This window comes from Olea europaea, unplaced genomic scaffold (assembly GCF_002742605.1).
Source record: "Olea europaea var. sylvestris unplaced genomic scaffold, O_europaea_v1 scaffold823, whole genome shotgun sequence".
Taxonomy (NCBI): Eukaryota; Viridiplantae; Streptophyta; class Magnoliopsida; order Lamiales; family Oleaceae; genus Olea; species Olea europaea.
Genome location: NW_019266669.1, coordinates 260,660 through 272,480, shown reverse-complemented (window position 1 = coordinate 272,480; position 11,821 = coordinate 260,660). Strand labels below are relative to the sequence as shown.

The 11,821-nt window shown below is 33.2% G+C and overlaps 1 protein-coding gene across 1 annotated transcript; it reads left to right on the top strand.

Moving 5' to 3' along the window:
* Nucleotides 1–1,400: 1,400 nt before the first annotated feature.
* Nucleotides 1,401–3,050, top strand: LOC111391692 (transcription factor bHLH93-like). The gene is made up of 4 exons (XM_023016941.1): nucleotides 1,401–2,004; nucleotides 2,244–2,414; nucleotides 2,506–2,673; nucleotides 2,825–3,050. Exons 1-4 carry the CDS (start codon nucleotides 1,492–1,494, stop codon nucleotides 2,909–2,911), a joined length of 939 nt encoding a protein of 312 aa, XP_022872709.1. The 5' UTR covers nucleotides 1,401–1,491; the 3' UTR covers nucleotides 2,912–3,050.
* Nucleotides 3,051–11,821: the final 8,771 nt, after the last annotated feature.

Here is an 11,821-nt window from a genome sequence, read left to right as displayed (position 1 = left end):
ATTTCTACAATGAATCATGAAAACCTATTAGTTTAGAGGCAATAGGACGTGCAATGATTAAATGTACTCAATGGACGTGTTCAATGCAAAGTATTAGATAACGTTCTAATATACCAAACCTGCAAAAATTGTGTGTTGTCATATGAAATTCCATTACCATGTTACAGTTAAAAAGCATTATTCTCCACCTAGCGTTCCTAGAATTCCACAGAATATTAAGCACAAAACCCACTTCAAGATTACTGAGGCAAAACCATAAGATAATATAGCAAGCAATACTTACAAAAGAAAGAACAAAAATGGGTACCAATTGCTAACTGAGCACAGTTTTTCAAGCTCAGATTCAAGAGAAATGAATGCTAAAAAGTAAATTAATCATGGGACCCAATGCAGCAAATTGTCAGTTATTAAGTTCCGAAAATGCAGATTTACAAAATTATTAATCAATGAGCTTGACAGATGTTCATGTTGCTAAGCACACACTTTACGCTCCAGACAGATAATTGGGTCAAAATTTGCAGGCTAATGGGACTTATGTATGTACCCTATCCGATTAAAGATTTCGATGATACACAACTTTTAAAAATTCGTCGGAGAATGACTTGAGAAAAAGCAGATTCCACCCTAATCTAATGCCCTCTAGGTGCGAAATTTACACAAAAAAAATTATAAAAAAAAAAGGTTGAACCCCAACCTTATGGGTTTCCCACCGCCCCTGCCCTGGAGTATCGTGAGGGAGGTAAATCGCAGGTTATGCCTCCAAGAGTACAGGGTGGAAGGTTGCTTGTACACTTGCACTTACCTAAGAGCCAAATCCATATTTCAGGATTCGAACCCTTGACGCGGCAGCCTCAAACAAAGTTGGATTTCTCCATCCTCCCCTTTTACCACTTGGAGATGTGCCCGAGAGGCAAAAAAAAAAAAAAAATTATAAACCCTTTCATTACGACTCTAATCGCACTCTACACAATAAAAATTATAAACCTTATAAACATTTGAATATTTTCTGCCGTATAAGTCGGGATTAACATGACACCTACATAATATGAGTGTAATAATTGATATCTAAATAAGTACCCTTCTCGAGAAAACTTTGAGTAGCGCTAGTTTTAGTAGAAAATAAAATCGTCTGTTAAGGGAATAAATCTCACATCGGTTAAATATCGAAATATTGATCAACTTAAATAAATCTTGGATCACTTCTCTTAATAAGGTTGACCTTATTAAAATGGACCACAAATCTTAACATCGTCTAGCCGAAAATATTGGCCACCATGGCCCTATGTATCCGACGTTGCTAATTTAAGACTTGGCTTTTGGAGTTAAAATCACTCAGGCATTCTCACCTTACGAGTGAGTTTAAGGGTGGATTAACATATGCATTTTTATTCACAATATTAAAAACCTTCTAAACACTCTATATATATTCCTTCAACTAACAGCAACATTATATTACTATTCAGTCTTCCTGTTCGTTAGACGAAAGGAGAGATGGAGCTTACACAACAGAGTCTCTTAGATGGCTTAATGGCTTCAAGGAGAGACAGTTGGACCACATTTCCTAACGATCTGAATGGGGTTTTCCCTAATTGCTGGACCCTGGAACCTAATCTTGATTACACACCAGAGTTGGCAGCCGCAAATCCTTCAATTTCGGGACTCGTTTCACAAGAAGAATTGTGTAATCTGTATCCCTTTGGTGAATTCCAGCCATTTGTTGATGCATTCAACTCGTCGGAGTTCAGTTCATTTGATAATAAGAATGATATAATGGCGATGCCAGTTCTTGAAGAGTACTGCACAAGAAATGTGGAAAATGAACAAGTTGGATTTCCAGCAGATATGACCAATATTTCTAACGTAAGTTTGTTTGCCGGAGGAAAGAGCAAGGTTAAGAAAGCTAATGGACAACCCTCCAAGAATCTGATGGCCGAAAGAAGGCGAAGGAAGCGACTAAACGATCGCCTTTCCTTGCTCCGGTCAATTGTTCCCAAGATAAGCAAGGTAAACACTCCATCCAATGCCATTCATTCATCTCAATCAAAAATGTCTTGCTTTTCACTTCTTATTTTTTGTTTTTACTGGTCTCGTTGACTTTACCCTTCTATATGATGTTGTTGGAGAAAATACATAATTTAAATTTTGGACTAATGTAGCAAATGTACAATTATATGCTTCATATTTCAAGAAAAAATCTGATATATCCTAAATTACCGCGGTATGTTTCTTGATAAATTAAGCAGATGGATAGAACATCAATACTTGGAGACACAATAGATTACGTGAAGGAGCTCCTTGATAAAATTCACAAGATGCAGGAGAAGGACATGGATTTAAATACGAGCCAGATGAAGTTAACAAGAAATTTGAAGGAGCTAAATCCAAACGAAACACTAGTGAAGAATCCCCCTAAAGTATGGTTTTCTTTATTCTTTGACCTCGCTGAAATCCAAATAAAACCCTAGTGAAAGCCTAGTATTTCACTAATTAACTTTCCAACTTCAGTTTGATGTAGAAAGGAGAAACCAGGATACCCAGATTGAGGTACGTTGTACAGGGAAGCCAGGATTATTGTCATCAACCCTTAGCACCCTTGATGCACTGGGCTTTGATATTCAACAGTGTGTAATCAGCTGTTTCAATGATTTTTCACTTCAAGCTTCCTGTTACGAGGTAAGTTCTAATGACATATTTGATCACTGAACTCGACAAAATCGAACAAAACTCTAAAAAATAAGTTAAAATATTGTACATTTTTATAGAGTACTCTAGAACTATGTACCAAATATGTTCTAATTTGCTTCTAATTTTTCTATGGTTTCAGACTGTTGAAAACCAAGCAATTATGAGCACCGAAGATGTAGAACAAGCATTATTCAGGAATGCAGGTTATGGTGGAAGATGCCTATAGAAAATAGGGATGGAAAATAAATTAACATAGCTAGGCTAGAATTGGTAGGAGCCTAGAGTAACTCATGTTATGTCTTATCTTCTTTTGGAAATTATCATGCTTTAATAATCTCATATCCTTCTGAGGGTTATTATTCTATGATTCTAAGACACATATCGAGAGAAACAGAACCAAATATATAAGAGTTTCTAGTGACATGAACCGGCAATGATTGTGGAATTAAAAAAAAAAAAAGTAATATGTTCACTTAGTCAAAATGAAAGCAATGTAATTTGATTGGAACGGCGCAAATACATTTGTTTAGGAAAAAAGATGAATCTTGGAATCCACAAACTCTAACCTAGTGCCTAAATTAATCATTATCATTAATAAATTTCCAACAATGTTCTAGTGTTCATTGCACATGACTCTACACAAGTTGCCAGGAGAACATGAGCAGGAATTATGGTGGTTGTGTTTTTTATTTCTTACAAATATACAACAGATTATGACTTATTGTCTTAATCAGATACTGTTACAAATTAGAATTTAACGAAGCACGAAAGAAATTCCATACTTACAAGAGCTCCAGAGGACTCAGTCCTTGGGATTGCAATTGAAAGGCACTATTTACCATAGGTAATTGGGATCTTATTATATTACAGGTTAGAATCGTAATGATAAAGGGCCTACGAGAAAAGATAAAAGTTACTTTTGAAACTAAGAGTCTAGGACGTTGCTTTTTAACATGTTTTAATTGTGTTTTATCTAAATAGAATAGTTTTTAGAGAAACATGGCCTAAAAATATAGCACTTCTATAAGAAGTAAATGCAAGAGCAAATTGTCAAATGAGCCCTAAGTAAAAGTAATAGAAGGATTAATATCAACGGTGAATCAAGAAGAATGAAAGTGAAGTCACCAATCGCAGGTCTAGTATTCATGAATTAGATCGATTGGAGATTAAAATCATTTTTTTTTTTTTTTAGGTTTTGATAGAAGTTGATGAAATACGTAGTTGAAAAGTTTGAATTCTATAAGATGTGGAGTTAAAATTAATTATTGACTTTGACTTGGATTAAAATTGTGATTTTAATTTCCAACAAATAGGGGCTAAGTTACTTCATTTGAGTCAATTAGTTTAGATGGGCCGGACAGACTGGGCCTGAAGTGATAGTGAAACTTTGAGATTCCTTCATCATTAGGTTCCACTATAATTGGTTAGAAAGGGTTAATTAAGCCCAACACTATAGCTGGGCCCACTTAAAAAAACACAATATTTTAAAACAAATTTCAGCAATTCAGTTGAAGGCATATCTCCACCAAATTGTTTGAATAACCAATCCTCTCTCTCTCTCTCTCTCTCTCTCTCTCTCTCTCAATTCGCTAATGGTCATTTCTCCCTCCCTCTCTCTACTTTACCTTTGTAATAGGAAAAGCAATTTTAATAGCAGAAGCAGTAGCGAGAAGACAAAAACTACTCGGATGTAGATAGAACTTGCTTTTTTCTAATGCATTTTTCAGTTGGTGATGTTTTTCCCGATGGTGGTGTAGAGATGAGAAGTTTGGGGTTTTGTAAATATTTCATTTTTATTGTATGGATAAGATATTGGACGTTTCAAATATTTAGATTATTTCTAAAATTTTAATAATCATAGTAGTACTCAATACAAATTAGTGTTTATATTTGTATTTATCACATAATCTACTTATATTATGGCAAGGTAAGACATTTTAATTAATAAGCCCATCACAAACCGACTCAAGATAAAATGAAATTTAGCTGGTCCATGCCCCCGGGCATAACCCTGTGATGCAAAGGATAGGAATGAGGTAATCTCAATCTTGCTGATAGCCACAGCATGATTATTCGATTCCTGAGATATGGAATTGGATTCTTTGTGGGCACCAATTTACAGGCAAACTCTTGTTTCCTGACCTGTTAAGGCACATTGATAAGTGTATTTTATACACTTATTCGGGTGCTTAAAATGACAATATTTGGTGGTCCTTTTAACAAATTATATCCTATTTTTTTTATTTTATGCTTCATAGATATATTTCACGATCAAAAAGGGAGTTGAAGAGAAGAAGCAAAAATGGGCGAAAAGTGGCAAAATTCAAGTACAAGGACTAAGTTGGCTATTTGATGCAAAGTTTGGAAATCAAAATTCATTATCTTGAAAATTAAGGACTTGGAAGCAAACACTATAAATGGGCCTCAACTAGACTTCCACGTGGGCTGAAATTGAATGGCAATTGAAATACATATCATATATGGGACTTAAACAATTCAAGTGGGCTGCTAGGTTTTATTTTATAGATATATACACCATTTACACGCCGAGGAGGGGAGAGCCGAACTAGGGAGCAGGCCGAACTAGGGAGCAAATTGGACTCCACTTTGGGGTCAATTATTGAGGCTCAATAGCACAGAAAATCGGGAGAGATACATACGAATTGGAGAGGTGGAATTGGGGAGACAACCTGGGGGAATTGGTTGCTGGAAATTAGACTTACATACATATATATTTACCCCTTGCAGCCAGCAAAACGACTTTTCTGGAAGGAGAACTGCAGCCGGCCAAATACAACACTTCGGAAGAATTTCTAACGGCTAGACAAAAATTCAATTGCGGACTGCTAGGATTAATTGGAAGAAGGCCCGACACACAATTGGATAAATCAATTGAGAAACGTGTAAAGCATAGAGGGAAGCTGAAAGTAGATTTGGAGGCAAGAATTGAAGCTGCCGGCAATTAATATATTTACATACACACGTAAAGACGGCAGCTTGAGGAGGCAGAATTGAGAAGTTCCAGCTGGGATTACAATTAAATATTGGAGGCACTCACAGAAATTGAGGAGAGGCACACAGAGAAGCTCAGAAATTGCTGGAATTTATCACTTATACGCATAGGAAACCGAGGCAGAATTGGACTCCAAACATTGAAGCTGTCGGCTGGAGTAAAATTGAAATTTCATTCGCGTTTCGTCAATTAATCCCGGTGATATCTTCCATTATTTTATCTTGTGTTTCTTCCATTATTATGAATAGCTAAATTTAATTTAGGGCGAACAACGTAATTTATTTGGAACCCTTTATTTTGTTGATTTAAGATTCTAGTGCTTTTATATCTTATGCGTTGATTTTAATGTGGTGCTTAATGCTTTTAATTACTTGATCACTAATTAAATGATTTGTGAGCGATGATTGCGTAGAGATGCGGATTATTTGTTTAGACCACATGTTAAAAGCCGGTAAATCGATATAACGTGTAGAGATACTTATGTTGATTGCTGCGGTCGTGTGTGAATTCTTAGAACCAGTGTTGCGTTTAATTAATTTTAATTTGCATAGAGATATGGAATTGAACTAATTAAATAGGCTCAACGAGAACTCGAGAGGGGTAAGTTGAATACCATAGAAGAATTCGATCGAACATTACTTAAGATTATATGAATCTTGATTTACGAAGTAAAGGTGACCATTAAGTGAAATTGTTCCGCCCTAAAGTCCCTTTATTATTTGAACTCTCGATCATTTTCTGTTGCATCAATTCGCACATTTTTAAGTAGCTAGATTTAAAAGTAACAACCAATCGCTTTTCTCGTTTATTTTCGTCAAATAGAAGTTAGGAATAATAAATTGAGTATTAAAGTATAGTTCTCGTGGGAACGATAATCCGGACTCAAAAGGTCCACTTTACTACTTGTTACGATCCGTACACTTGCGGGATAAAATCCACAACACACATCCTGCGATTTACCTCCTTCACGATGTACCAGGGACAGGGCGGTGGGGACCCTTAAAGTTGGGATTCAAACCTTTGAAATATAGTTGGTCCGTCCATATACAAGTATTAAAATCTATAGAAGCATATGAAGATTTATTGTGAACCATCTTATTCCCCTATCAAAAAATAAAGTTACAAGAACCAAAATTTCCAATGTGCATCAATAGGGGCATTCAGAGTACAACGAAAATCTGATCTTACACTTTGTCACCGACAAGTTCATGCCACATTCTGGGCTATCGTGAAGCCATCTTGGTTATTACTAAGTCTATTTTTAAAATACTAATAATCACTTTTAAGATAATTGTTTACAACTGTTAAAATAATGTCAATTAATTATAGAAAGAACATGATAAAAAAGAAAAAGTTGGGACATAAATATGATAATGAGTAAAGATTATAGATCTTTATACAATTAAAATGTGGTGTATGTATAAAAAATCATGACAGAATCTTTTCCCAGGAAAAGATTGTATTTATGTTTTCCTAAAAAAAGGAAAAAAGGAATTTATGTTGTTTCGAAAAAAGAATATAACCGTCTCCCAAAATTGGATCAGTAGACAAAAATTATTTAAATAGGGGCTCCTCCATTTAAGGTTGCATACGATAAGCAGTAAATATAGTAATTAACACCTTTTAATTTGAACGAATATCAACTACATAGTAATAATTAAGAAAAAGGCCAAAAAAAAAAAAAAAGAAGGCCCGTATTCTATTATTTGTAGTCATAGTTGGACAAATTGCAAGCTTGAAGAAAGCATACATGATCAAGAAAAAACACCATAAGTTTTTCTTTGATATAATTTGAGAATTAACACAAAGTATTTTTCCGTGTTATTGACCTAACTTTTACGAGGATTTCCACTACGGTGATGCCAAATCGATATTTTATTTTTATTCTTTTGGTTTGAAGTACCCCACGCATCCAAATTAGCCACTTTATTAGGGGACATAAACCTAATTTTTTTAACGAATGGAATTATTTTTTCTTTTTTCTTTTTTCTCATGTAACAACTACTGATTTGTTTTCGACGTTTTTTAGTGCAACACGCAATCCTATCTCGTTAACATCCTATCTTTATCTAACAAATAAGGATCCTAAGTTCAATTTCACATTGTCGAGTTTTTTAAATTATGTATATCAAATTTATAAAATGTAAATAACTAACTATGATTTGCACACGAAAGAGTGCCTAATTTATAAGTTTTTATTTCTAATGATTCATACTTAATATTCAACATTATCTCTTATAAATTGATCAAACTTGACCAATTATAGTGGGATTCACGTTAAGTTCGATTTCTGTATTTATCAAATACACATAGCATCAATGTGTTTCACTTTGCCATATCATCATTCTTTTCGAAATACTTTTCTCCTCGAAATACGTATCTTGACTGTTAAGTATCAAATCTAATCATTTTTTCTTTAAAATTTTAAATTAAACGATTACTTATTTGAGTATGTTTCTAGTTATAATATATGTGTACATATTAAACGAGAGTCCCTAATTGACAATCATTATTTGAAAATTTTTTTCTACATATTTATTTTTAATCACACAAAAATATTCTACATTCATATGGGGGATTGCTGGAAATGATGGGTCAATTGGGTCAACTTTGACCACAATTTTAAGTGGGATCCGATGTTCGATATATTGAAATTAATGTTCAATTAAATTTTACGTTCCAAGTAGATGAGTGTAGAATATTTAATTGTGAAAAACCACTTCAATATGAATGAGAAATTATGGTTGAAGGTTGGACAATAAATAAGAGGAATAAATGGAAAAGAATTGGAAAAATATTCCAATAGGTTGCAAACACAACCTTGAACCACTTAATAAACTTCAAGTTTGGATATGAGTTTGAGCCCCAAAGGGTACCAATAGTCTTTGAAAGGGGGGAGTATTAGACAATGTCTAGACTAATCCAAAGGCCACACGCGCGCGCGCCACCGTCCGTCTGGCCGGGTGTGGGTGTGGGCTTGTGTTAATATTAATTTAATTTTTTTTTTAAATTCAATTAATTCCCTCCCTTTGATAGTTCATTAACCAACCCATCAGTGTGTTAAAACTGTGCATTAAGTGGATGTGAGTGGTGGATGGAAACTGCTCAACCGTCAACTCTCTTCTCTATTTGAATGGTCCTCAGGCTTTCAATTTTAAACACACACAAAAACATCACGAAATCATTCTGCATATATACTCTTCTTCTTTGCAATAGTTTACAGAGAGTACTTCCGTTCTGGTTCATTGTCTTGCAGTCGAAGTGTTGCTTCTGCAAGTATCTGATCGTTGTATCTTGGGAGACGCTTTACCACATACCATAAGCACCGTGTGACGAGGTAAAAACGTTTTAAGGACAGAGAGCCTAGTTTTCGCCTCGATCATCCTCATTCCGAATTCTGGATTTCTTTATACTTCTGTTTTATTCTGTGCAATTCATTTTCTGGAAATGATATTCTATTTTTACTGTTTTACAATTGTTCATCTGATTTAACAAGTCATTTATGGAAATCTGTTCTGTATAACAAATTCGAAAACATCAATCAACAAAAATTTATTCTTACTTTTAATCACACAATCTCCTAAAAATCATTATTCACAATATTTTTTTTGCCAAATAAGGATCATCAAACAGGGACATATATGAAATAAAATAGTTATTGAAGACTAGAATAAATAAATAAATAAAATATATATTTATATTTTAAAGTCATTAAATTTTAACAATTTCCTTATTAAACTTTAGTAATGTGAAGCACATGAAAAAAAAAATGGAATTTCGATTCAATTCCAAGAAATCAAAACCGTTGACGAATATGTGAAAATTTGTAACATGCGGAAATTCTTTTTTTATTCGTATTCAAGAAATTTAAAAATTATATCAGCATATAGTTTTATTGGCAAAAATTCATTCCACATAAAAAAATGTAATATGAATAGTTTAGTTTAGGATTTTAATGCTTATAACATGTTGATAATCTATAAAAGAATAAGAATTTTAATAAAGAAAAATTAGACAATAAAGATAAAAAAAAAATATCGTCAACAATAAAACAGCAAAAACGTAACTTATCCACCGGGAATACTTTAAAAAAAAAAAAAAAAAAAATTATCTTCAACTGCTTTAGTGACCGAAGCATGGTTGGTTGAGTCGATAAGGGCACCGAATACCCACTACTAGCTGTCCCTTGAAAAGTCCTATCTCCAACTGATTTATAATTCTTCAAGCGTCCCTTCTCGAATATTTTAATTCTTCAAGGGCCCCTTTTACAATTTGGAGGGGCCGCCCTGCTTTGGCTGCTTGTAATCCGTACATTTTTTGTGCAATTACGTCTCTTTATTCAAATGAGAGATAATGAAGCCACTGGTATTTTTAAAAAAGATTGAATCCCAACTTTGAAAGCTCTTATTATTTCGTTTTTGGAGTATCGTGAATGAGGTAAATTGAGGAATGTGTCTTAGTAGTCCAGCGAACAAGAGCTTGTCCGTACACTGATATCCACAAAGAATTCAATTCCATATTTCAGGAATCGAACTCTCACATTGTGGCTGTTAATAAAATTGAGACTACCTCATTTCTGTCTTTTGCACCACTAAGCTATGTCCGGAGGGCAGCCATTGGTCTTTTTAAATCTTTTTTGGAGTAGAGAAAGAGGGAGGTTACTGAATTATTTACGCTGTTAGTCAAGATGATGTTGACAAATTTTGCTCATCGAAAATAATTTATTTTGAATTAGTGTCAAATTAAGAATTAAAAAAAAATGTAGTGGAAAAGGCGGAAATTTATCATCACGGACCAGTACAAATTGAGCTGTACTGGAGAGACATGTACTTGGTGGACCATAAGCACAGTAAAATTAGGTCAGGGGATTTAGAGAGAGACTAAAGTCTTCATGTGTGATTATGTTTTATGGCCACTTCTCATCATAGATAATTGACACAACTAGTAATGACCTAATTCTTTTTTGGAAAGATGCATCGTATTATCCTTGAAATTCAAAGTAAGCAAATTTAATAGAGATGAATTCATCGTTTGATCCCATTATTTTTAAAATATATTTTTCTACCTTTACACATTTTTCAATAACATAATATTACGCGTAAACTCATAAATTTTCTTTATTTTTTTACTATATATTTTTCATCAATTTACTATTCCAAAATATATTTTTAGCCAAAAAAGTGCCCAAACAAGTATTAAATCTTGCTGAGAGTGTTTAAATTATAATTTGAATGCAAATTTTCTAGATAAAAAAGATAATAAATTGTGCATCAATAAAATGTGTGAATAAAATTATATTTTATCAATTTAAATTATAATTTTTACAATTTTACCTAGTGAAATTATTAATAGGGGTATGTGAATAGCCGAAGTCTAGTTCTTAATGACACATTTTGTATGTTTGACGGTATAAGATAAATGTTGTTTAAAAGAATATGTGTGAAATGTTCAACTAGATTTTAATTTCTTTTTCTTTCTTTACTTTGAGCGGCACATGAAAAAATTAACTCCACTTGCTTGAAGCCAAGCGCGGCTTTAGGTGGTGGCATTTTGTATGTTTCTCATCGACACAATTTGTATGTTTCTTGGTTAAGAATGGGATTTGAATGGAATTTGAAATATGTAATGGTTGTTTAATAGGTAGATAGATACACCAATATTGATTCCAAACAAAAAGGTTCTTTTCTCCTAGATGTGTAATTTCTCATAAATTCTTCTTACTTTACAATTCCTACTTCCTCTCTCTACGTTATCTTTGCACCAATCTTTGGTAAATTATTAATTATTTTTCTTTCTAATGTATTTTTATTTTTAAAATCTATGGACCGAACATTGTTTCGAAAATGATGGAGGATTGAAACTCCTATACTAGAATCCTTTGTAGAAATAAATAAAAAATATACCATATGTACTAGGTAAACGAACGAAAATTTTGACTGTTTTCGATTCTTCGGACTAAGTCAAGGGTAAAAATTTCAATGATCAATGATAACTATACTTTCAACTTTATTTTCTAGTTGTCATTGAACATTAAAATCTTTTTATATGTTAACAATATTTAAAACATACTTTTAGTAGTCATTGAACTTTATTTTTTTAATGAATTGTTACTAAACTTTTAGA

Bases quoted from the DNA above. Each gene is read 5' to 3' on its own strand.
- LOC111391692 (XM_023016941.1), top strand. From the start codon at position 1,492: ATGGAGCTTACACAACAGAGTCTCTTAGATGGCTTAATGGCTTCAAGG. The intron at 2,005-2,243 runs GTAAACACTCCA...TAAATTAAGCAG, and splicing joins TTGTTCCCAAGATAAGCAAG to ATGGATAGAACATCAATACT. The intron at 2,415-2,505 runs GTATGGTTTTCT...TTCCAACTTCAG, and splicing joins TAGTGAAGAATCCCCCTAAA to TTTGATGTAGAAAGGAGAAA.